The following is a 27,140-nucleotide window of genomic DNA, read 5'->3' on the forward strand; positions in this document are numbered from 1 at the left end:
GAAAAAATATAAAACACATCCATAATTCTAGGCCGTCTCTAGAGTAGGTTACGTGGTCAAACGTGCCGTAAATTTCTATGTTCTATGTTCATAATCTTTATTAGAGAATTGGAGTTACATTATGTTTTTATCTCCAAATATTTTCTACTCCATTTCTGACCTTCACTAACTCTTTTAGCTTGGTATTCTTCATATTCTCTCATCATTTCCGGTGGTTAATAGCTTTAATTCGGGAGTAATATATTTATTTTCTATCCGTGCTGGCTCTTAACAGGAGGTGTATACACTCTATAGCCACTTTATTAGCACACCAGTACACTTGCTCATTAATGCAAATATCTAATAATGTGGCAGCAACTCAATGCATAAAAGCATGCAGACATGGTCAAGAGGTTCGGTTATTGTTCAGACTAAACATCAGAATGGGAAAGAAATGTGATCTAAGTGACTTTAACCATGGAATGATTGTTGGTGCCAGATGAGGTGGTTTGAGTATCTCAGAAACTACTGATCTCCTGGGATTATCATGCACAACTGTCTCTAGGATTTGCAGAGAAAAATGCAAGAAACCAAAAATATCCAGTGAGCAGCAGTTTTATGGGCAACAACAAATTGTTAATGAGAGAGATCAGAGGAGAATAGCCAGACTGATTCAAGCTGACAAGAAGGTGATAGTAACTTAAATAACCTCATGTTACAATGGTGGTGTGCAGAAGAGCATCTCTGACCACACAACATGACAAACCTTGAAGTGTACGGGCTCCAACAGCAGAAGACCAGACCAGGTTCCTCTGCTGTACCTAATAGAGAGGCCACTGAATGTATACAGTGTCTTTTTTTAAAAAAAGTTAAACCACTTTGTTTTTAACACAACATACAGAAGAATCATCTTGACAAATGTAAGCAATTTTGGGGTAAACTACTAGTATGTACTCATATAAATGCATGCAAGTCTAGGATATCAAACCCAGATGTACAAACGTTTGTATGTGAATGTGGAAGTTGTAAACCTCATGTTCATGACCACAAATTTTTGGACACAATCCACTATGAACTCTGTATGGAATCCAGCAGCAAATCAAGAGATACCCTAATATTTATTCCTTTGCATTTTTGGAATGCTTCATAAATTGGCATTTAACTCCTGTGCAAGGCCATTCTAATCTTTGTGTCATTCCCTACTTTAGTTTTCTGCTGCTTATTTTGCTCTTCAACCTGGCAGAAGATTGGCAAGTTGTTGTTTCTAAATTGTGATTTTAGAGCTGCAAGCAAGAATGGTGAGTCAAGTTTTTTTTTACTTACAGCAGTGTTCTTAATTATTTACTGTATATGTGATTTTATATTTTTCTTGAAAAATTTTTAACTGCTTTAATTCTTTTGAAAATGTCTAGATATCATTGACATATAAAAGATGGGGAAGGCATTATATAATAATTTATTTGGTAGGGATGAATTTTCTCTAAAAAGACAAACTGAAAATTAGTAAACTAGAAGCAGAAATATCCTAACATAGATTTGTAATGGTTTTCTGGGAGGTTGAAGTCCACAAATGATTTGTTTTTGAAGGTCTTTAGTTTAATTGGTTTATTCTGGATGAAAATAATCACTACTTAAAAGTGGGTTAATCAATCAAAGTCAGAATTAATTATTTAACAGATAGTTTTAGACTAATTTGAAATTGGAATTGTTTTATTATTGCCATATGTATAGTGAAACGTTTTCTTATGTGGAGTCATTGATGATGCTGGCTCTTTAATTGAGGCAGCAAGAAGTATCGACAGAGTCCATGGAAAAGAGGCAAGTTTCTGTGATGTGCTGAGCTGTGTCCACAATTCACAGGCAAAGCGGTTGCCATGCCAAGCTGTGATGCATCCATAAGATCCTTTTAATGATGAATAAATAATAATTGGTAAAGGTTGATGGGGACATGCCAAATTTCGTTGGCATCTTGAGGAAGGGTGTCTTGGCCATGACGTGAACATGTTTGGAGAACAAGTGATGTTGACTCCGAGAAACTTGAATCCCTCAACCTCAGCACCATGGATAAAGACAGGAGCATATGCACTGCACAGATTCCTGAAGTCAACGACCAGCTCTTTTGTTTTGCTGATTCATTGGTTCTTTGGTTAAGGAGCAGAAAGGATTGATGAAGATCGTGCAATTGATCTTGTACATAAGGATTTCAAATGGTGCACAAATGCAAAATTGGGTAAGGATCAGAAGAAACCAGGCTGTAATTCCAATGTCTGCAGGTGTCACAAAACTCAGAAGTATGTAAAATCAGTGAGCAGGCAGATGACAAAGCTAAGAAGATATGGACTAATGATGTGTGTAAACTGTTAATAAGTGAAAATGTCCACAAACTTTGAAAGGAAGAATGAGGAGACACCATAGAGCATTTTAAAATTAGAGTATAAAAAGAGTAGCAATCGGAATAAAAATAGGATGCTAGAAAATACGCTTAACTCTGTAGGAACCATGTTCACACAAAACATAACAGCAGTTATAGCAATGCAGTACCTTCCACAAAGAGGCAAGGGGTCAATCAGAATGATTTGAGCTTTACCTGCATCAGAATCTGTTCCTTTTCTTTCCTCGTAGTTTGTCCCATCAAAATTTTTATTGTTTAATATTAAACAAAATCCAAGTGGTGAACTGTCCATTTTATATTTTTCAATAGACTGTTGAAACAATTAACTCGATATGAAAAACAATCCAGGCAATATGACAGCCTTACTCTTTTCAAACCTAGCCTTTCATCCAAGTTAAATTCATCTATTGGGTAATGAAAATAATCCCATTACAAGTGAATTTGGCAAGAAAAAAAACTTAACTTGACCAACAATGATCGATGAAAACAAGAAAATCTGCAAACACTCAGCACACCAAGTTAGCATTTGTGGAAACAAATAGGGGCAATATTTTCCTGACCCAAAACAAGATCTAGTTTTTCTTTCCACAGTTCTGTTTGACTGACTGAATACTTTTGGCATTTTCTGTCTTGTCAAAGAGATCCTATTATTGTATATTAATAATATCCAATATAGGAGCACTTTCATAGGAAAGCAGCATTCATCGTCAGGGATGCCCAACACCCAGGTCATGTTGTCTTGTTACTGCTGACATCAGGAAGAAAGTACAGGAGCCTCAGGACCCACATCACCAGGCTCAGGAGCAATTATTACCCCTCAACCATCAGGCTTTTGAACCAGCAGGATAACTTCATTCAACTTCACCTGCCCCATCACTGAACTGTTTCCACAACCTATGGACTCACTTTGAAGGACATTTCATCTCATGCTTTTGATGTTTATTGTTTATTTATTATTATTATTTCTCTTTCTTTTTGTATTTGAACAGTTTGTTGTCTTTTGCACACTGGTTGTTTGTCTGCCCTCTTGGGTGTGGTCTTTCACTGATTCTATTATGTTTCTTGGATTTACTGTGAATGCCCACAAGAAAATGAATCTCAGGTTATATATGGTGATGTATATGTACTTTGATAATAAATTTACTTTGAACTTTATTACTTTGAACCTAGAATCTTGTGTACAGGCCTGATCTCCCTACCCAAGGATGGATGTACTTGCAACAGAAGAATGCAGCAAAGATTCCTGAGAGGCAAGCATAGAGGGCTTGTTGTAAGAGGACCGGTTTAGCAGATTAAATATGTAAGTCATTACTTTTGGAAACTATGAGGTGATATCTTTGAAATGTGTAATATTCTTATAGGGTTTGACAGGGCATAAAGGGTGTTTATGTTTCTTCTACCAGGGATGTACACAGCCAGACGTCACAGTCTCAAAACAAGAGATCATCAATTCAGGACAGGTATTATAAGAAGTGTCTTCATCTAGTGGTGAGTACTCTTTAGAATTCTCTGTTCAAGAGGGCTGTGATGTATATTTAAGGCAAAGAATGGTAATTCTTTTGAATTTTAAGGGATATGAGGTCAGTGAAGGAAGGTAGTGCTGAGGTGAGATAAGACCCTAAGACATAGGAAAAGAAAAAGACCATTCAGCCCATTGAGTCCACTCCGCCATTCCATCATGCCTGATTTACTATCCCTAGCAACTCCATTCTCCTACCTGCTTCCTGTAACTTTTGACACCCTTACTGGTCAAGTACTTATCAACCTCCGCTTTAAATATACTCACTGACTTGGCTTTTACAAGCCAGCTTGTCTGTAGCAATGAATTCCACAAATTCACCACCTCTAGCTAAAAAAATTCCTCCTCATCTCTGTTCTAAAGGATATCCTAATCTGAGGCTGTGCTGTCTGATCCAAGACTCTGCCACTACTGGAAACGTTCTCTTCATGTCTACTCTATCTAGGCCTTTCAATATTTAATAGGGATCTCCTCTCATTCGTCTAAACGCAGCAAGTTCAAACCTCAAACACTTCTCATAAGTTAATCCTTTCATTCTCAGGATCATTCTCGGGATCCTCCTCTAGGCTCTCTCCAATGCCAGCATATCATTTCTTAGATAAAGTGACCAAAATAGCTCTCAATACTCCAAATGCAGTCTTCATAATGTCTCTTTGAAGCAGAAGGAATCTCAGGATCAGACAAGGGAGCACAGGAACATAGTTGTGAGCCAAACACTAACCAGTATGTTTCATTTCCCTGTGACTGCATGGGCTTCCTCTGGGTGCACTGGTTTTCTCCCACAGACCAAAGACGTACCAGTTGGTAGGTTAATTGGTCATTGTAAGTTGGCCTGAGATTAGGCAACGATTAAATCAGGGGATTGCTCGGTTTGAAGTGACAGAAGGGACTATTCTGCACTGCATCTCAATAAGTAAATAAAGATTTTTTTGAATGGGTGTGGGCACAAGGGATCAAATGACTTATTCACACTGCTATTTATGTTCTAGTATTTCTTGCTAAGTGTTAATTGAGCTGACATTTATCCTACAAATTGCATAAATTGACCCAGAGCTAGTCAAAAATGCTGTTAACAGAACTAATAAATGATTTTGACTTCAACTAATAAAGGAATAGATTTAAAGAATTTAAAATTGAAAAATCATTGATTAAATTGAACTAGAATATTGAAACTTGGGAATTTTCAAACTCCTTTCTGTGAACAGTTTAAAAATATATAATGGTTATAATGTTGAAATGCTGCAGCAATTTACAATTAGCAAGATTGCATGAATCACAGTGAGATAAAGACAAAATCTTGTGAAGAGATTTTGTTGAGGGAGGACATTATTCAAAGAGTACCACAGGGGCTTTTAAATCTATTTGAGAGTTTATCTGAAAAATTACACCCTGACTCCAGAGCACTTCCCTGAGACAACACTAAAATCATTGGTTCATTTCTAAAGTGCACTTAAATCTGACCTGCGTCTTAGGCAAGAGTGCCATCACTGAGCTACACTGGACACCTTGGACATTGTATATGATTTAGACCGCGAGACACAGAAGCAGAGTTAGGGCACTCACCCATTGAGTCTGCCCTGCCATTCCATCATGACTGATTTATTATCTCTCTCAAATCCATTCTCCTGCCTTCTCCCTGTAACCTTTGATACCCTTACTAATCAAGAACCTATCAACCTTTGCTTTTAGGTATACCCAATGTCTTGACCTCCACAGCCGTCTGTGGCAATGAATTCCAGACTCACCCCACCCTTTGGCTAAGGGTATTCTTTCTTATTTCTTTTCTAAAGGGACATCATTCTATTCTGAGGCTGGTTCACTATAGGAAACATCCTATTCATCTCCACTCTATCTAGGCCTTTCAATATTCAGTAGGTTTCAATGAATCTCCTTCTTTCAGCACACTTAGGCTAGCAAGACTAAAAATGACCCTAAACTCCTTCTTTAAGTTTTTACCTCCTCATCACAGCAGGATGGTGTGCTTGCTGCCATTCATTGCATTCAATTAGCTGTATAGTTTGCCACTTTAGCCAAGGCACAAGAGGGAGGGATGTATTCGGAATCATACTCCCGTAAGCTATAAAGAATAGAAACTATCAGACAATGTGCACAAAGCAAAGGTGAACCTTGGAGATCTACACTGAATCTGATTTTATATCAAACCTCCCAAATGTAGTTTCAGTTTGCTAGATACAGACTATACATCCTATCCAATGATCTATGCTTTTTGCCTAAAACTAAAAAAAAACAGGGGTAGTTTGGCCAAAGCCAATGGTTAGGGTCGCCCAGGTGAGTTTGAAGTACTCTTGGAAGTTCAACTACTTGAATGTGCACAGTTCATTCACAGAACATGGATAACTTTTCTGATGGACATTTACCTTTTGCCATTGTATCTATCAGACTGTTGACTTGATTGGTGATTCAGAGGCAAATGAGAAGAATCCCAATATCCAGGACAACCTTCCATGCATTTCAGAAGGAAAATGACCATTGACATTTGATAAATCTTTTCGTGTTTTTTGAAGAGGTAACCGAAAGAGTAAATGAGGGTAGAGCAGTGGATCTTATCCGTTTGGATTTCAATAAGGCCCTTGACAAGGTCCCACATGGGAGGCAGGTCTGGAAGGTTAAGTCCCATAGAGTCCAGGTAGAGCTGGATAGAAAGTAGGAGAACGAGGGGTGACTTTCAAGAAAAATTATGAGAGGTGAACAGTAACACTTTTCCACAGGGTAAGAGAATCCAAAAGTAGGGGGCATAGGTTTAAAACAAGAAGGGAAAGATTACTGTATATACAATTGGCTGCCAGAGGAAGTGGTTGAGGCTGGTTAAAGTATCATTTAAGAAGGACTTGATTAGGTACATGAAGGGTTGGAGGTCTGGAGGGATGATGGCAGAATGCAGGAAAATTGGGACCAGATGGATGAACAACATGGTTGGCATGGGCTAGTTGGGCCAAATCTGTGTTATATCGCTCCATGATTCTATTTCTAAAGCATAAAAACTACAAATAATGGAAATCCAAAATGAAATGACAGAATGGTAGAAATAATGAGTAAATCAGTTAACATCTGTGCAGAGGAATGCCACACTCCTACACATGCTACCCAATCTGCTGAATATCCCTTGCATTCTGGGTTTCTACTTCAGACTGAGTGAACGTCTTGTCTTGTTCTTATGCAGAACTGCTTTCCATAGGAACTGGATTACAATAGTAGCCAGAGCTTCCACTGTCAAAGCTTTTACCTTGAAGTCAGTTATGTGCAAAAGAGGCCTTCTTTGAAGAGCTGTACAGCAATAATGACTGATTTTTAAAAAATTACTATGCCTTTTTATACTTGGAACAACAGACTCGTGCTGGGTATGGTTGTAGAGATGTCAACCTACCCACCATACCCATTTCACTCTTCGTTCTTCATTTCGCCTCGCAACTGCCTATCAACCCCCCCTCCAATGAAACTGAACATATATCTCATCAACTAAATTATTAGAGAGGCTTAGAATAAACAGAAGTACTTTTGATAAACGTTCATGTTGTTTACCTCGGTCTCACCTTCCTTCAGGTTTTGTTCACCTACCGTGCTGTTTGAAGAAGAACAAGGAAGAGAGCCAGGCACATTTTCCAGTGAGAAGGACGTTGAGGTTTCTAATGAGTGAAGAACAGAGATGAAAACAGTGTGTGACACAAAAGAACATGAGATTACCCATAACAATAAACACAGGAGGTTCTGCAGATGCTGGAAATCCAGAGCAACACACACAAAATTCTGGAGGAACTCAGCAGGTCAGGCAGCAGCTACAGAGAGGAATAACGAGTCAATATTTCAGGATGAGACCCTTTTTCAGGATTGGAAAGGAAGGAGGGAGACACTAAAATAAAAAGGTAGTGGGAGGGAAAGGAATACAAGCTGGAAGTTGATAGGCGAAACCAAGTGAGGAGGAAGGTAGGTGGTTGGGGAAGCGGATGAAGTATGAAACTGGAAGGTGATGGGCGGAAAAGTTAAAGAGCTAGAGAAGAAGGAGAGTGGACTATGGGATAATGGGAGTGAAGAGAGGTAATAAGTGAGGAGAAGAAAAGGGGTAAGAGGAAAGTCAGAATGAGGAATGAGAAAAGAGAAATGGGAGGAGGGAGAAATTACTGTAAATTATACAAATAACTATGATAGATTTCAAATGGTATGGAGAACATAGCATGGAGTTTTGAAAACATTTATCTGTGAACTTCCAATTGGAATCTCCCTGTCCAGGTACAGCATAAACGAGATACAGCAGAGAGCTCAAATTAGAATAGAAAATGCTGGAAAAGCTCAGTAGGTGAGGCATCATTTGCAAATGAAAATAATGCACCCCTGCAGATTGCCTGAAACCTGACACAAAAACTGAGAATGTCTCTATGCTGGCTCAATTTCTACACCCAGGGCAGATAAAACTCCCTCACTATTGACCTATCACAGGCAATGGGGTTGGGCATAGCATTGTCGTCGTCGTCATAGGTTGCATCTGGAATTTCCAGTTGGTGGAAATTTCCCTCCACACTGTTCTGACATATTGGGAAATCATGTACTCGGCAGGTTACAGCAGTGGTTTCCCTTTCCTTTCTGCCGGGTGAGTTTAAAGAGATCACCACCTCTTGCAGTGGATGACCAGGAGGTCTAAGTGCCTTGTCGTGTTCTTAGCACTCCACCAATGCCTGCTGGCCTGCCTTCTTGACCACTGGACCATTAATTGTTCTCCTCTGCTCAATCTGCCAGGGCCAGACTTCACACGCTGGGATAGGCAAATCCCCTACCTTACCGATGGTCGAAGATCCGTCAGCTACCCTCACCTGGTTTGGCCCGTCTGCCAAGATGGTTTACTGGGGTGTGGCCGCTGCACGTGATACAGCTACTTGGAGCCACAGGTGAGAGCTGAGCGCCAAGTGGGGACCAAAGGTGGACAAGCTGCCCTAAAAAAGGGCACAGCAGGCCCCCCATCAGAGGTGCTACCCCTCCCTAGACACCCCATAGCATAGATTAGATAAAGCTTCCTGTTCATTGTCTCATCATATATTCTCAGTGCAGGTAAAGTACGGGTTAAACAAAAAGATTCTCAACACTGTATTCCTGTAGACGTTAGTCAGGGAGCATTGCAAGTCCCACCATCTTCAGCTGCTTCCACAATGACCTTAACTCCATTACGAAATCAGAAGAGGGATTTCACTAGTGAATGCAGTGTTCAGTTCCATATGTAATTCCACAGATAACACATTGGTCAATGGCTACATGTACATGATCTATGTATTAGGGTTGACTGCCAACCAGAGAAACATCCATTGGTTAACTAGTCCTCTATACTTGCTAATGCATTATTCCAACTCCACACATCCTGACCTTATGGATATGCCTTTCAAGTGGCACTTTATCAAACACTTTCTGGAAATCCAAGTATATAACATCCACTTGTTTTTGGCTATCCACTGAGCTCACTATATCCTCAAAGAACTCCAGTAAGTTGGTCAAACAGGACTTGCCCTTCATGAATCCATGCCATGTTTGCCTCATGGAACCACTACTGTCCAGAAGTTTCACCCTTTCTTCCTTTAGTAATAGCTTCAAGCACTTTTCAGATTACAAACATTAACTTGCCTATAGTTACCTGCCTTTTTCCTACATCCTTTTTTTTAAAAACAGTGGTGTGACATTTGTTGTCTTCTAAACCACAAGAGACTTCCCAGAGTCCAGATAATCTGCTGTATTTTCTGCCATTTCTTTCAGGACCCCGAGATGCATCCCGCCAGGATCAGGGGACGGTTCTTCCTCTAGGCCCACTGATTTGATTGCCACTGCCTCTTTACTGACAGAGATGTATCCAGGTCCTCACCTCCCACTGCATCCATAGCAACTCTCTTTGGCATGTTAGATGTGTCCTCCACTGTGAAGACTGTTCGTCATTCAAGGCCTCAGCTACTTCCACGTTACCTAATATTAATTTCCATCTACTCATCTTACAAGGGACCTACAATACATTCACATTACCTACCATTTTCTGCTTTAAATAATTATAAAAAACCCTTTAATATCTGATTTTATATTTTGTTCTAGCTTACTTTCATAGTCCACCTTTCCTTTCTTCATTGTAGTTCTTTGTTGCTTTTTAAAATGACCCACTACTCTTGGTGACTTTATGTCTTGATATCCTGAAATTTTAATTCTGTTTCTCTTTCTACAGAAGATGCTGATTGGTTGAACGTTTTCAGCATTTATTTTTATTTCAGATTTCCAACATCTGCAGTTTTTGATTTTTTTTTTAAAAGTTCATTTCTCATCAGCATTGTTCTGTAGCCTGGTGAGATTTGAATAGAGAATGTAGAAAAGAAATAGGGAAATAACACACTAAAATACCTTGAACTATCCAAGGTTTCTGTTTAGTATTACCTTGTGAAGGTTCCATACTTAATGCTCTTGTACCTTGCACCAGATTTTCAATGCTATTGGATTCTGAAAAAAAAGTAGCAGCAAAAAGTAATTTTAAAATCCATTCTCAAGATCCGAATGTAACAGGCATGATTAGAATTTATTGCTCTTAAAAATGTAGTCACCCACTGTATATACACTTAGGTACACCTATATGCCTACATGGTTATGCAAATACCTTATCAGCCACTCATGTGGCAGCAGCTCAGTGCATAAAAGCGCGCAGACATCATTCGGACTGAACATTAGAATGGGGAAGAAATGTGATTGAAGTGACTTTGACTATGGAATGATTGCTGGTGCCAGATGAGGTGGTTTGAGTATCTCAGAAACTGTTGACCTTCTTTAGATTTTCACGCACAACATTCTCTTGAGCTTACAGAGAATGGTGCGATAAAACAAAAAAAACATCCAGTGATTAGCATTTCTGTGGGTGAAAAGACTTTGTTAATGAGAAAAGTCAGAGGAGAATCACCAGACTGCTTCAAACTGACTGGAAGGCAACAGTAACTCAAATAACCACCAATGGTGCACAGAAGAACAATTCTGAATGCACAACATGTCAAATCTTGAAGTGGATGGGCTACAGCAGTGGAAGACCACAAACGTACGCACAGTGGCCACTTTATATGGTACCTTCTGTACCTAATATGCTGTTTGACCCAGTTGTGAAATATTTCCATTTCATTCTGGTATGTGATTTGGAGTAGTTCAAATTGAGAGGTGATTGCTACCTTTGTTATGTTAGACAGAAGTGGTCATGAATGTGTAGGGGTGCTATCAAAGAAGTGTTGCTGGTTTGCTGTAGTAAATTTTGAAGATAGTATGCTACAAGATCTACACTTTGTAGATGAATGCCGTTAAAACCCAAAGATCCAGTGATCTTTATCCCAGAGTTTTGAAAGAGATGGTGGCAGAGATGATGAATGCTTTGCTTACTATCTTTCAAAGTTCTACAGATTCTGCAATTGTTCCCTTGAATTGGAGGGCAGGAAATGTGGCCCCTCCATTTAAGAAAGGAAACAGAGAGATAACATGAGGAAATCTGCAGAAGCTGGAAATTCAAACAAAACACACAAAATGCTGGTGGAACACAGCAGGCCAGGCAGCATCTATAAGGAGAAGCACTGTTGACGTTTTGAGCCAAGACCCTTCGTCAGGACTAACTGAAAGGAAAGATACTAAGAGATTTGAAAGTAGTGGGGGGAGGGAGAAATGTGAAATGATAGGAGAAGACTGAAGGGTGTGGGATGAAACTAAGAGCTGGAAAGGCAATTGGCGAAAATGGTACAGAGCTGGAGAAGGGAAAGTATCATGGGACGGGAGGCCTCGGGAGAAAGAAAGGGGGAGGGGGGAGCACCAAAGGGAGATGGAAAACAGGCAGAGTGATGGGCAGAGAGAGAAAAAAAAACAAACAACTAAATATGTTAGGGATGGGGTAAGAAGGGGAGGAGGGGCATTAACGGAAGTTAGAGAAGTCAACGTTCATGCCATGAGGTTGGAGGCTACCCAGCCGGTATACAAGATGTTGTTCCTCCAACCTGAGTGTGGATTCATCTTGACAGTAGAGGAGGCCATGGATAGACATATCAGAATGGGAATGGGACATGGAATTAAAATCTGTGGCCACTGGGAGATCCTGCTTTCTCTGGCGGACCGAGTGTAAGTGTTCAGCGAAACGGTCTCCCAGTCTGTGTCAGGTCTCACCAATATATAAAAGGCCACACCGGGAGCACCGGATGCAGTATACCACACCAGCCGACTCACAGGTGAAGTGTCAACTCACCCGGAAGGACTGTCTGGGGCCCTGAATGGTGGTGAGGGAGGAAGTGTAGGGCATGTGTAGCATTTGTTCCGCTTACAAGGATAACTGCCAGGAGGGAGATCAGTGGGAAGGGATGGAGGGAACGAGTGGACAAGGGAGTCGCATGGGGAGCAATCCCTGCAGAAAGCAGAAAGGGGGGAAGGGAAAGATGTGCTTGGTAGTGGGATCCCGTTGGAGGTGGCAGAAGTTACGGAGAATTATACGTTGGACCTGGAGGCTGGTGGGGTGGTAGGTGAGAACAAGGGGGGGAACCCTATCCTGAGTGGGGTGGCGGGCGGATGGGGTGAGGGCAGAGGTGCGGGAAACGGGAGTCGGCTGGTGTGGTATACTGCATACAGTGCTCCCGGTGTGGCCTTTTATATATTGGTGAGACCTGACACAGACTGGGAGACCGTTTCGCTGAACACCTACGCTCGGTCCGCCAGAGAAAGCAGGATCTCCCAGTGGCCACTTATTTTAACTCCACATCCCATTCCCATTCTGATATGTCTATCCATGGCCTCCTCTACTGTCAAGATGAATCCATACTCAGGTTGGAGGAGGAATACCTTTTTTACTGACTGGATAGCCTCCAACCTGATGTCATGAACATTGACTTCTCTAACTTCCGTTAATGCCCCTCCTCCCCTTCTTACCCCATCCCTGACATATTTAATTGTTTGTTTTTTTCTCTCTCTGCCCATCACTCTGCCTGTTCTCCATCTCCCTTTGGTGCCCCCCCTCCCCTTTCTTTTTCTCAAGGCCTCCCGTCCCATGATCCTTTCCCTTTTCCAGCTCTGTACTACTTTCGCCAATCACCTTTCCAGCTCTTAGCTTCATTCCACCCCCTCCGGTCTTCTCCTATCATTTCGCATTTCCCCCTCCCCCCACTACTTTTAAATCTCTTAGTATCTTTCCTTTCAGTTAGTCCCGACGAAGGGTCTTGGCCCAAAACGTCGACAGTGCTTCTCCTTATAGATGCTGCCTGGCCTGCTGTGTCCCACCAGCATTTTGTGTGAGAGAGGTAACAGGTAAGAACAAAACTGTTAGCTGACTGTTAATGATAGGCAAAATACTGGAATCTACATTGAAGAATGTAATATCAGACCACTGGAGAGGAATAATAGGATTGAGTGGGATAAGCTTCCATAAAAAGGAAGTCATGTTGCAGAACGTTCTAAACTCAGCCAGCTCCATCATGGGCACTAGCCTCCCCAGTATTCAGGATACCTGGAAAAGGTGATGCCTCAATAAGGATGGATCCATCATTAAGGACCCCCTTTGCCCAGGACATGCCCTTTTTTCATTTCTACCATCAAAGGTATGGTACAGAGCCTGAAGTTACACACTCAACATTTCAGGAACAGCTTCTTCCCCTCTACCATCAGATTTCTGAATGGACAATGAACCCATGAACACTACATCAGCATTTCTTTCCCTCTCTTTTTGTGCTACTTATTTCATTTAATTTTCTTGTATATACTTACTGTAATTTATAGTTTTTATTATTATGTATTGCAATGTACTGCTGCCGCAAAACAACAAATTTCTTGACAAATGCCAGTAATATTCTAAATAAATTTCTTTTTAACTTCTTTGATAATACAACCAACAGAATAGGTAAATGTGGTGCATTTGATTTTCGGAAAGTTTTCAATAAAATCTCAGATGTGAAATTTGTCAACTGGGTTACAGCTTATAGAGTTCAGGGTACTATACTGGCATAGACTGAGAATTAGATAACAGATATAAAGGAAAGAGTAGGAGACACCTCTTTCTCCCTTATTAGAGAGAGAGAGCCTGTGGTATGTTGAATACCAGGTGAACAAATAGTCTTTGAGGTACTGCAAGCCTGTGTCTTTGCTGTTGCTTTGCTCTCGCTTGAGTGCTCGGTGGAGGGTGCCGATGCTTTATTTTGCCGGTGGTGGGAGGGGGATTGTTGCTCGCTGCCACTTATGCATGGGAGGGAGGGGAGCTGGGGGGACTTTGGGTTCTAACATTTAACTGTCATTCGTTCTTTGGGGCCACTCCTCTGTTTTCGTGGATGGTTGCAAAGAAAAAGCATTCCAGGATGTATGTTGTATACATTTCTCTGACATTAAATGTACCTTTGAAACCTTTGAATAAATAGGTCTTTCTCAGGTTAGCAGGCTCTGACTAGTAGGATGTCATACAGTCGTGCACAGGTTCCAGCAATTGAACAGACTCATGTTGCTCCAGCAACATCTCTCAGTTTCACTTTGGCTTATTGTCCAGTACTCATGGGATGCCCAATATTTCTCTTGGAAATCCCCTATCAAGTGGAGCCAGAGGCAGTCTGAATACTGGATAAAGTTATGGGCCAAATGGATCTGTAAATTAAGGCAGCTTTGTACAAGAAGGACACGATGCTGCTAATCAAGATGTGAAGAGTATGTGTTTGTGCATTATTTTACATGTGGATCTCAGGATGTGTTGAGGGTTGATGAATATCGTATTCTTTCCAATTATGGATGGGCCCAAAATCTGAAGTCTGGGATTTAAGTCAGAAACCTTCTGAATAAATCTGAGTCTGAAGCATTTGTGGAGAGGAGCTACAGATGCTAAAGCAAATTTCATCCATCTCCTGAGCAAAGACATGGAGCGAAACAAAAACCATTAGAAGATAAAAAGGTAAAAGGGTCACAGAGAAATCCCCTTTAGTAGATTTGCATGCTATGTTGGCGCCGGACACTAGCGGGCTGCCACCAGCACAACCCTCAGGCGGTGTTGGCCATTGATGCAAATCATGCATTTTACTGCAGGTTCTCATGTTTTGATGTACAAACATAGATGTGATAAATAAAACTAAACTTCAATCTTTTAAAATGTTAAAAATACCAACAGGTCAGGTAGCAACTTTTGAGAGAGTTTACATTTCAGCTGGACGACTTTCACCAGGGAATAAAAAACTAGCTTCCCTAACCCTTATTACGATTTCTGCAGAAAGTGCAGACTGGAAGTAATGTACACTCAGAGCTCCCCTCCACGGTGCACATTCTAGTTTCAGGTACGGATTGCTGTTTGGGCTTTATTCAAATGATCTATGTTTATGTAAAGGTTAGTGCAAAAGGAGAGGAAAGATGACTGAAGTGAAGAAGAAATCTCTTTGCAGTTCACTTACCTTGCTCTGCAGAAGAACATTCTGTTCCCTGGAAGTTCGTACTTTCTGCTGTTGGGTCACCCACCTATGAAATATAAAGAACAATTCCATGATATGTTGTTGTATTTTCTCTTCTCCTCTTCTCTAAAGCTCAGTCCACGTAATAAGTCTACATAGTAACTATTTGATCACGGATACAACACTCCTGTATTGGCATCACTGGATGGTAAATTTCTCTCCAATGCATCCATACCCATTCCCAGGTATTCCTCAAGATAATTTCCAGTCATTTTCCATTCAGTGACCGGTGAGTACCAGAGAGACTGGCCTCCATGCAAGTAGAGCAGCTTTATGCTCTCTTTCAGTATAGTTTCTTTTGCACTGTAGTGCTGATTTATTTTTAAACTTTTTAAAAAGTTGATTTGATTTAATTGATAAACTTCAATAGCTTGCATAATACACCAGAGTGCTCCCTTCAGTTTCCTGATGAGGTAACTGCAGTCTTTGGCCAGGAGCAGATGTCATCAGGTGCTTCAACTCCTAACCACTACATTCTCCAGTTGGTGGCCAAGTCACTGCCCTTCTGCTCCTGACTTCCAACTCAACTCCTCTCGTTTGTTTCATATCCAGCAAGAGGCTCTTTCTGCTTCCTCCCCCATCCTGTGAGCTGCTTGGTTCTTGCTCTTTTCATCAAGGCCCAACACAGATAGCAACCTCCATGCCGATCTCTATGGGCAATAGCCACGTCTACCATCCTTTGTCCCTGCACTCTTGCACAAAGGACTGGTACTTCAGGGCCTTCCTTTCGTGAGCCTCCTGGCATCCTTCCTCCCATGGTACTATGAGTTCCACAAGGATGATTTTCTTGTCTTCAGTGGACCACAGTATGATGTCAGGTCAAAGTGCGGTCTGCACCACCTCCGGGAACTGCAGCTTCTCGCATCAACCCTCATCTCCCATGATTTGGCAGCTTGCAGCAGATTGGATTTAGAATAGAAATTTAGAGATTAAGCTCACAGTATATGCAAATTATCTATGGCTTGGTGACCAGCCATCCAAATTACATTTTGATTTATTTGAATACAGATTTCTCCTCTGCAGGTGTGATTAATTGTGGTTTATTAACTGTAGCACCTTGTATGTCGGGCTCATTGTGCAGAACACCAAAACACAATTAAATCATGGAAATAAAGTAGTTCTTAGAGACACATGGTTTATTACAGTAGTGGTCACGAAGAACAGATAAAGTGTGAGTAAAACATACAGAAATAGCAAACAATTACATAGGAGGTCAAGGTAATAAACTTAATTATTTCGGAACTTGAGTATTGTCCTTCAGAAAACTAGAAATGAGAGCAGGAGTACACCATTCAACCTTTGGGCTTACTCATCTTTTAATATGATCATCGCCAATTATCCACTTCCGTACCTTATTTTTCCACAGGGGACTGTATTGGCTCCCTTCCTACCTTGGACTTTAGATAAAACACTGAGTCATGTCATCTGCAGAAATTCTCTGATGACTCAGCAATAGTTGGGTGTATAAAGGGAGGACAGGAGGATGAATACAGGTCCCTGGTGAAGGACTTTGTCAAATGGTGCAAGCTGAATCATCTGCAGCTCAACATTAGTAAGACAAAGGAGATGGTGATGGACTTTAGGAAGACTAAGCCTGCACTGCTCCCTGCTACTATTGATGGTGAGGATGTCGATGTAGTGAGGACCTACAAGTACCTGGGGGTTCACCTGGATGACAGACATAAGTTGAGTACCAAAACAGAGGCTGTGTGTAAGAAGGGCCAGAGTCGCCTCTACTTCCTGAGGAGACTTTGGTCCTCTGGAGTATGCAGGCCTCTCCTTTACATGTTATACCAGTCTAGTCTTCAATGCGGTGGTGTGCTGGGGCACTGGCATCAACACAGGTGATGCCAACAGGCATCTGATTAGAAAGTCTGGCTCTGTTATAGGAGTCAAACTGGACACAGTGGAGGCTGCGATAGAACAAAGAACACTACAGAAAATCCTGGCAATTCTGGACAATGTTTCTCACCCTCTGCATGCCACCTTGGCTGAACAGAGGAGCAGTTTTAGTAATGGACTAAGACAACTTGCTCCAAAGAGAACTATATAAGGTCATTCTTACCCTCGGCCATTCAGCTCTATAATGAGTCAATCTATAGCTGGGGAAGTGATGATCCCCTCCTGTTAAGACTGTTTGGGGTAACTTTTTTTTATTCTTTCTACTTCTCTTTTGATATTTACTGTATATCTCTGCACTTGTAATGCTACTGTGACGCTGTATTTTCCTTGGGATTAATAAAGTATCTATCTATCTCCTTACACCCCTTGATTCCTTTAGCATTAATAAAATATATCTTCCCCTTTCTTCAATATATTTAATGTCTTGGCCTCCACTACTTGTGTGGAGAACAGGTTCTACAGGTTCACCTCTCTCTGGTTCCACTTTGTTGACTTGGCCCCCTGCTGTACTCGATTTACACTTATGGCTATGTGGCTAAGCACAACTCTGATACCGTATTTAAATTTGCTGACAACACCACTGCTTTTGGATGAATAAAAGGTGGTGACGTATCAGCATATCGGAGGAAGATTGAAAATCTGGCTCAGTGGTGTTATAACAACAACCTCTCGCTCAGTGTCAGCAAGACCGAGGAACTGATTATTGACCTCAGGAGGAGGAAACCGGAGGTCCATGAGCCAGTCCTCATCAGGAGGATCAGAAATGGAGAGAGTCAGCAATTTTAAATTTCTCAGTGTTATCGTTTCAGAGGATCTATCCTGGGTCCAGCATGTAAGTGCAATTATAAAGAAAGCAGGGCAGCACCTCTACTTCCTTGGAATTTTGCAAAGATTAAGTATGACATCTAAAACTTTGATAAACTTCTGTAGACGTGTTGTGGAAAGTATATTTACTGGCTGCATCACAGCCTAGTATTGAAACATCAATGCCCTTGAAAGGAAAATCCTACAAAAAGTAGTGGTTACAGCCCAGCCAATTATGTATAGGTCCTTTCCACCACTGTGCACTCTACATGGAATGTAGAGGAAAGCAGCATCCATTATCACCACCCAGGTCATGCTCTCTTCTTACTGCTGCCTTTAGGAGGAAGATACAGTAGTCTTAAGAATCACACTGGCAGGTTCAGGAACAGTTACTACCCCTCAACTGGCTCTTGAACCAGTGGAGATAACCTCACTCAACTTCAATTGCCCCATCATTGAACTATTCCCAGAAGCTATGGATTCACTATCAAGGACTCTTCATCTCATGTTCTTGATATTTATTGCTTACTTAGAAACGTAGAAAACCTACAGCACAATACAGGCTATTTGGCCCACAAAGTTGTGCCGAACATGTCCCTTCCTTAGGAATTACTAGGCTTACCTATAGCCTTCTATTTTACTAAGCTCCATGTACCTATCTAAAAGCCTCTTAAAAGACCTTATTGTATCCACCTCCACCACTGTTGCCGGCAGCCCATTCCACGCACTCACCACTCTCTGAGTAAAAAACTTACCCCTGACATCTCTGTATCTACTCCTCGGCACCTTAAACCTGTATCCTCTTGTGGCAACCATTTCAGCCCTGGGGAAAAAACCTCTGACTATCCACACGATCAATGCCTCTCATCATCTTGTACACCTCTACCAGGTCACCTTTCATCCTCCTTCGATCCAAGGAGAAAAGGCCGAGTTCACTCAACCTATTCTCAAGGCATGCTCCCTAATCCAGGAAACATCCTTGTAAATCTCCTTTGCATCCTTTCTATGGCTTCCACATCCTTCCTGTAGTGAGGCGACCAGAACTGAGCACAGTACTCCAAGTGGGGCCTGACCAGGGTCCCATATAGCTGCAACATTACCTCTCAGCTCCTAAATTTAATCCCATGATTGATGAAGGCCAATACATCATATGCCTTCTTAACCACAGAGTCAACCTGCACAGCTGCTTTGAGCGTCCTATGGACTCGGACCCCAGGATCCCTCTGATCCTCCACACTGCGAAGAGTCTTACCATTAATACTATATTCTGCCATCATATTTGACCTACCAAAATGAACCACTTCATACTTATGTGGGTTGAACTCCATCTGCCGCTTCTTAGCCCAGTTTTTCATACTATCAATGTCCCGCTGTAACCTCTGACTGCTCTCCACACTATCCCCAACACCTCCAAACTTTTGAGTCATCAGCAACCTTACTAACCCATTCCTCCACTTCCTCATCCAGGTCATTTATAAAAATCACGAAGAGTAAGGGTCCCAGAACAGATCCCTGAAGCACTTGACTGGTGACCAACCTCCATGCTGAATATGACCCGTCTACTCTTTGCCTTCTGTGGGCAAGCCAGTTCTGGATCCACAAAGCAATGCTGCCTTGGATCCCATACCTCCTTACTTTCTCAATAAGCCTTGCATGGGGTACCTTATCAAATGTCTTGCTGAAATCCATTTAAACTACATCTACTGCTTTTCCTTCATCAATATGTTTAGTCACATCCTCAGAAAATTTAATCAACCTGGTAAGGCTCAACCTGCCCTTGACAAAGCCATGCTGACTACTCCTAATCATATTATACCTTTCCAAATGTTCATAATCCTGCCTCTCAGGATATTCTCCATCAACTTACCAACCACTGAGGTAAGACTCACCGGTCTATAATTTCCTGGTCTATCTCTACTGCCTTTTTTGAATAAAGAAACAACATCCACAGCCCTCCGATCCTCCGGAACCTCTCCTGTCCCCATTGATGATGCAAAGATCATTGCCAGAGGCTCAACAATTTCCTCCTTCGCCTCCCACAGTAGCCTGGGGTACATTTAGTCCGGTCCCAGCAACTTATCCAACTTGATGCTTTCCAAAAGCTCCAGCACATCATCTTTCTTCATATCTACATGCTCAAACTTTTCAGTCTGCTGCAAGGCATCACTACAATCACTAAGATCTTTCTCCATAGTGAATACTGAAGTAAAGTATTCATTAGGTACCTCTGCTATTTCCTCCAGTTCCATATGCACTTACTCATTGTCACACTTGATAGGTCCTGTTCTTTCACGTCCTATCCTCTTGCTCTTCACATACTTGTAGAATGCCTTGGGTTTTTCCTTAATTCTGCCCACCAAGGCATTTTCATGGCCCCTTCTGCCTCACATAATTTCCTTCTTAAGTTCCTTCCTAGTAGCCTTATAATCTTCTAGATCTCTAACATTACCTAGCTCTCTGAACTTTTAGTAATCTTGACTAGATTTTTACACCATGGTTCCTGTACCCTACCATAACTTCCCTTTCTCATTGGTATGTACCTATTCAGAACTCCACACAAATATCCCCTGAACATTTGCCACATTTCTTCCATACTTTTCCCTGAGAACATCTGTTTCCAACTTAAGCCTCCAATTTCCTGCCTGATAGCCTCATAATTTCCCTTACTCCAATTAAATGCTTTTCTGACTTGTCTGTTCCTATCTCTCTCCTATGCTATTGTAAAGGAGATAGAATTATAATCACTATCTCCAAAATGCTCTCCCACTGAGAGATGTGATACTTGACCAGGTTCATTTCCCAATACCATATCAAGTACAATCTCTGCTCTTGTAGGCTTATCTGCATATTGTGTCAAGAAACCTTACTGAACACACCTAACAAACTCCACCCCATCTAAACCCCTTGCTCTAGGGAGATGTCAATCGATATTTGGGAAATTAAAATCTCCCATCACAACAAATCTGTTATTATTACACCTCTCCAGGATCTGTTTCCCTATCTGCTCCTCAATAACCCTGTTAGTATTGGGTGGCCTATAAAAAAATACCCAGTAAAGTTATTGACCCCTTCCTGTTCCTAACCTCCACCCACAGAGACTCCGTAGACAATCCCTCCATGGTGTTCACCTTTTCTACAGCCCTGGCACTATCTCTGATCAACAGTGCCACAGCCCCACCTCTTTTGCCTCCCTTCCTGTCCCTTCTGAAACATCTAAAACCTGGCACTTGAAGTAACCATTCCTGTCCCTGAGCCATCCAAGTCTCTGTAATGGCCACCACATCATATCTCCAAGTACTGATCCACACTCTAATCTCATCCACTTTGTTCACAACACTCCTTGCGTTAAAATAGACACATCTCAAACCGTTGGTCAGAGCACGTCCCTTCTCTATCAGCTGCCTATCCTCCCTCTCACACTGTCTCCAAGCTTTCTCTATTTGTGAGCCAACCACCTCTTCCCCAGTCTCTTCAGTTCAGTTCCCACCCCCCAACAATTCTAGTTTAAACTCTCCCCAGTAGCCTTAGCAAACCTCCCCGCCAGGACATTGGTCCCCTGGGAATTAAGTGCAACCCGTCCTTTTTGTACAGGTCACACCTGCCCCAAAAGAGGTCCCAATGTTCCAGAAATCTGAATCCCTGCCCCCGCTCCAATCCCTCAGCCACACATTGATCCTCCACCTCATTCTATTCCTATTCTCACTGTTCCGTAGCAAGGAAGTAATCCCAAGATTAGTACGTTTGCGGTCCTGCTTCTCAACTTCCTTCCTAACTCCCTGTAGTGTTTTTTCAGGACCCTTTTCCTACCTATGTCATTGGTACCAATATGTACCACGACCTCTGGCTGTTCTCTCTCCCACTGCAGGATATCTTGGACACGATCTGAAACATCCCGGACCCTGGCACCTGAGAGGCAAACTACCATCTGAGTTTCTTTCTTGCATCCACAGAATTGCCTGTCTGACCCCCTAACTATAGAGTCCCCCATCACTACTGCCTTCCTCTGCCCTTCCTTACCCTTCTGAGCCATAGGGCCAGACTCTGTGTCAGAGGCACGGCCACTTTTGCTTCCTCCAGGTAGGCTGTTCACCCCCCCCCCCAACAGTACTCAAACAGGAGTACTTATTGTCAAGGGGTACAGCCATTGGGGTACTCTCTAGTACCTGACTCTTCCCCTTCCCTCTCCTGACTGTGATCCACTTGTCCCTTACCTGTAGCCCTGGTGTGACCACCTGCCTATAACTCCTGTCTATCACCTCCTTGCTCTCCCTGACCAGGCGAAGGTCATCGAGCTGCACCTCCAGTTCCCTAACTTGGTCCCTCAGGCTCGACACACCTGTGCAACACACTTGTGCAGCTCGACACACCTGATGCAGATATGGTCATCCGGAAGGCTAGGAGACTCCAGGACTTCCCACATCTGACACCAAGCACAGGAAACTGGCCTCACACACATACTTCCTACCTCGCCTTGTCCTGTTATCGCCTAAGCCCGTTGAGCCAAAGCTCTATCACTCTGCTACCTCTCACTCCACTGCCCGCTGGATATGGCTGCCTTCTTTTTAAACCCTTTGCACTCTACTGGCTGACATTATGCGCCTGCGAATCTTGTCTCTCTTTAACCCGAGTAGTAAAAAACTCACTTCGCTTTGGAGAATCAGCGGTTCACTCACAGCCTTCTTGCTCCGAACTTATTTATTATTTATTATTATTTCTTTCCTTTTGTATTTGCACAATTTGTTGTCTTTTGAAGACTGGTTGTTTGCCCTGATGGGTGGGTCTTTCACTGATTGTATTAAGGTTCATGAATTTGCTGAGTATGCCCACAAGAAAACAAATCTCAGGGTTGTATATGGTGACATATCTGTACTTTGATTAAAAAAGGAAGTTACTTTGAACTGATGCTGTGTTCCTTGTTTTTACACTCCCATCCCATTGGGAATATTCTTCTGAATCTGGTCAGTCTGATCCTCTTAGAATTTTAAGAGATTTTAAGTGATTCTTTCTTCTGAACTTTAATGAATAACGGTGTAGTTGATCAAATCATCATCAAAGATCCTCACCACCCAGGCCATGCTCTTCTCTAACTGTTGCCATCAGGTAGAAGGTACAACTGCCTCAGGACTTGCATCACTAACCCCTCAACCATCAGGCTCTTGAACAAAAGGAAACAACTACACTCATTTAATGACTCTTGTTAATTCATGCTTGTTATTTATTGCTATTTATTCATTATCTGCATTTGCACAGTTGCTGCCGTTCATAGTTTGCAGGGCCCATTTACCGGTACTGTTTTATAGACTTGCTAAGTATGCCCACAGTAAAAGAATCTCAGTTGTATATGGTGACATGTATGTAATAAATTTTATTTCTAGCTTTGGACATCTCACCACATGTGACTGCCAGCCCTTCCTGAAATCAACCTGGTTAATCTCTGCTGCATTCCTTTTATGGTAAGTGTTTTCATTCTTAGATAGGGAGACCAATACTGTATTGCAGTCGCTCAAGCATTGATCCCTGCAGCACCTGACAAGTCATTGCCTGCCACCAGAAAAAGACTTGTTCATTAAGTCTTTCTGTTTCCTGCCATTGTCAATCCATACCAAAGTAATACCTCATCCCATGTGCTTTGACTCACTTCTCTTAACGCCCTATTATTTCTTCACTCACCTCTTTTTAAAAGCAGGTTTACACTTGCTATGCATCAGCCTGTAGCAACTGCTTCAGAATATAAAGAATCTGCCAGATCTGTATTTCCAAAGCCACTTTCTCTACTGTTCTTGGATGCAGATTATCAGGCTTTGCAATTTGTCCGCCTTTAACTCTATTGATTTCTCTAGTGCTATTTAATTACTGGTGCATACCTGTAAATTTAAATCAGTAGATTTATCTACTGATACAGAAGATGAAGACACACACTCAACATTTTAGGAAAAACTTCTTCCCTTTCAGTGTCAGCTATCTGAAAGGACAATGAACCAACCCATGAATACTACCTCAATATTTTTTGCTCTCTTTTTGCACTACTTACTTAATTTTTTTGATATATTTCTTATTTATAGTTTTAATGTATTGCATTGTACTGTTGCAGCGGAACAACAAATTTTGCAACATATGTCGATGATATTACACCTGATTCCGATTTCATCTGTGCACAGGGTGGGGAGCAGGTTTGTGAAGACCCTGTTGCCTCAGGAGATGTGTGTAATTGTTATCCTATTACATTTTCTCTTTTCAGCCTGAAATGTGAACACAGGAGATTCTGCAATGCAACACACACAAAATGCTAGAGAACTCAGATTGTCAAGCAGCATCTTTCTCTCATGGTCCACTCTCCACTCCTATTAGCTTCCTTCTCCTTCAGCCCTTTACCTTTTCCACCTGTCACCTCCCAGCTTCTCACTTCATTCCCCCTCACCTAGCTTCAACTATCACCTGCCAGCTTGAACTCTTTCCCCCTCTCCCCACTTTCTTATTCTGGCTTCTTACGCTTTTCTTCCAGTCGTGATGAAGGGACTCAGCCCAAAATGCCGACTGTTTATTAATCTCTGTCGATGCTGCTTGACCTACTGAGTCCCACCAGCATTTAGTGTGTGTTAATCAAATGCGATGGGAGCTCTCATGTTCAAAACTCATGATGCGCAGAACCCTTTCTCTGGCCAGGATATTGAGGCTAGATGATTACACATCAAACCCTTAATAGAATGAGCCAGGCGTTGATTGCGTTACTGAAAGACCGGTGATGAGCACCCCGCCAATCACCCAAGACTCATTCCCTCCCCCACTGCAAAGTAGCTGTAGCGTGTACCGTCCACAAAATACACTGCAATCCAACACCGTCTAACAAGCACAAGATCTTTATCACAATGAAGGACAAAGGCAGTAGGTGCAAGGGAACACTAGCACCTGCAGATTCCCCTTCAACCACATGAGAACGTACCACTGGTCCTTCAACATTACTGGATTGTAATCCTGGAACCCTTTCCCAACAGCATATGGGAATCTTCACATGGACTGCAGTGTTCAAGAAAGTAGTTCACCAACACCTTCTCAAGCGCAATTAGGGATGGGCAATAAATGCTGGCTTTGCTTTCCATGTCCAGATCCCACAAACAAAGAAGTCCTCATTATTTAAGGGAGAGAGGTCACAGACTACTACAGAGACACACCATCCTTCATGGATATGTGTACACTCAGGAGCCACTTTGTTCGGTAGACCTGTACACCTGCCTGTGAATGCAAATATCTATTCAGCCAATCATGTGGCAGCAACTTAATAATGCATAAAACATGCAGACATGGTCAAGAGGTTCGTTTGTTGTTTGGACCAAACACCAAAATGTGGAAGAAATGGGATCTAAGTGACTTTGACTGTGGAACGATTGTTGGTACCAGATGGGATGGTTTGAGTAACTTACAACCTACTGATCTCCTGGGATTTTCATGCAAAATGATCACTAGGTTTTACAGTAAGTGGTGTGGAAAACAAAAGACATCTTGTGTATGGCAGTTCTGTGTGCAGAAAGACCTCATCCATGAGAAAAGTCAGAGAAGAAAGGCTGGACTGGTTCAAGCTGACAGGAAGGCGACAGTATCTCAAACAGGCAAACACATTACAACAGTGGTGTGCAGAAGAGCATCTCTGAATGCATAACATGTCGAACCTTGAATTGGACAGGCTACAGCAGCAGAAGACCACACCAGGTTTCATTCCTGCACCCAATAAAGTGGTCACTGAGTGTATTTCAGCTATTGGACTGAAAACCGGCCATTGGTATTCATTACTTGCCAGCATAACAACACATTTCATATCAAACATGATTCACCAGGCACCACAGTAGAGGACGTTGGAGATACGGGCTGTATTTATCAACACTCCCAGTAATACGTGGCCGACCCTATGAGTACCAAGTTTCATTGAAAGTAAGTTGCTGTTAACAAGAACTTTGTGCATGTATAAAAACCCACTTTCTAATACTGTTGACGATCACCTTGCTGATGAATGAAAGCAGACTGATTTTGTTGTAATTAGCTAAATGAGGTTGCTCCTGCTTTTCTTTTCTCTGGCCACCACCAAATTGAACAAGACCATTAGACATAGCAGAAGAATTAGGCAGTTTGCCCCACCAGGTCTATTCCACAATTCCATCATGGCTGATTTATTGTCTTTCTCAATCTCATTCTCCTGCCTCCTCCCTGTAATCTTTGATGTGCTTACTAATCAAGAACCTACCTACCTCCGTTTTAAGTATACCCAATGACTTGGCCTCTACAGCCATCTGTGGCAATGAATTCCACAGATTCACTACCCTTTGGCTAAAGAAATTCCTCCTTATCTCTATTCTATTCTCAGGCTGTGCTAGAACTTATGAGGAAGTTTTAGACTTCCCCCACTATAGGAAACATCCTCTCCACGTCCACTCAATCTAGGCTTTTCAATATTCAATAAGTTGAAATGAGACCATCTCTCATTCTTCTAAACTCCAACAAGTACAGGCTTAGAGTAATCAAACACTCCTCATGTGTTAACCCTTTCATTCCCAGGATAATTTTTCATGAACCTCCTCTGGAGCCTCTTCGATGCCATCTCATCCTTTCTCAGATAAGGGGCCCAAATCTCCTCACAATATTCCAAATGCAGTGTGACCAATATAAAGCCTCAGCATTACATCTTTGCTTTCATATTCTGGTCCTCTCAAAATTAATGCTAATATTGCATTTGTCTTCCTTACCACTGATTCAACCTGAAAGTTAATCTTTTAGGAATCCTGCAGTAGGACTCCCAAGTCCCTTTGCACCTCTGATTTCTGAATTTGCTCCCTGTTTAGACACAGTGCAATTCAAACTGGAAAGGAGGTCAAATACATGATATACTGTAGAATCTCTACCAGAGGCTTACTGTATCGATAATGGACTAGTGCAACATATAAAGCATTGTTGGTCATAACAAATGCTTTTTTTCCTGATCAGATTGTTTGCAATCCAGTGTAAAATCTTCTCTCCACAGCAGAAGGAAAGGATAAAAAGTGAAAAAGACAATACCCAGTTTAGCATACTGTCAGGTGAATGCAGAGGAATTCTTAAGGTCTTA

At 41.9% G+C, this 27,140-nt stretch overlaps 1 protein-coding gene and 1 long non-coding RNA gene across 5 annotated transcripts in view; one reads left to right on the forward strand and one right to left on the reverse strand.

The window, feature by feature from the left end:
• The window catches only part of LOC132392882 (caspase-8-like), a 53,509-nt gene that overhangs the window by 2,938 nt on the left and 23,431 nt on the right, over nucleotides 1-27,140 (reverse strand). For 3 of the 4 annotated variants that reach the window (XM_059967399.1, XM_059967400.1, XM_059967401.1), the window contains exons 6-9: nucleotides 15,287-15,350; nucleotides 10,302-10,364; nucleotides 7,431-7,534; nucleotides 2,567-2,681 (exon numbers count right to left, since the gene is read on the reverse strand). In XM_059967399.1, coding sequence (XP_059823382.1) covers nucleotides 2,567-2,681; nucleotides 7,431-7,534; nucleotides 10,302-10,364; nucleotides 15,287-15,350 — 346 coding nt within the window. The remainder of the gene's footprint in view (nucleotides 1-2,566; nucleotides 2,682-7,430; nucleotides 7,535-10,301; nucleotides 10,365-15,286; nucleotides 15,351-27,140) is intronic. The other variant, XM_059967402.1, reaches the window with a different exon arrangement.
• Nucleotides 2-27,133, forward strand: LOC132392885 (uncharacterized). Its single transcript, XR_009511685.1, has 5 exons — nucleotides 2-1,277; nucleotides 3,542-3,859; nucleotides 8,640-8,788; nucleotides 23,425-23,502; nucleotides 24,288-27,133. It is a non-coding gene; the product is annotated as an uncharacterized LOC132392885 (long non-coding RNA).

The sequence above is a fragment of the Hypanus sabinus genome, chromosome 4 (genome assembly GCF_030144855.1).
Source record: "Hypanus sabinus isolate sHypSab1 chromosome 4, sHypSab1.hap1, whole genome shotgun sequence".
Classification (NCBI taxonomy): Eukaryota; Metazoa; Chordata; class Chondrichthyes; order Myliobatiformes; family Dasyatidae; genus Hypanus; species Hypanus sabinus.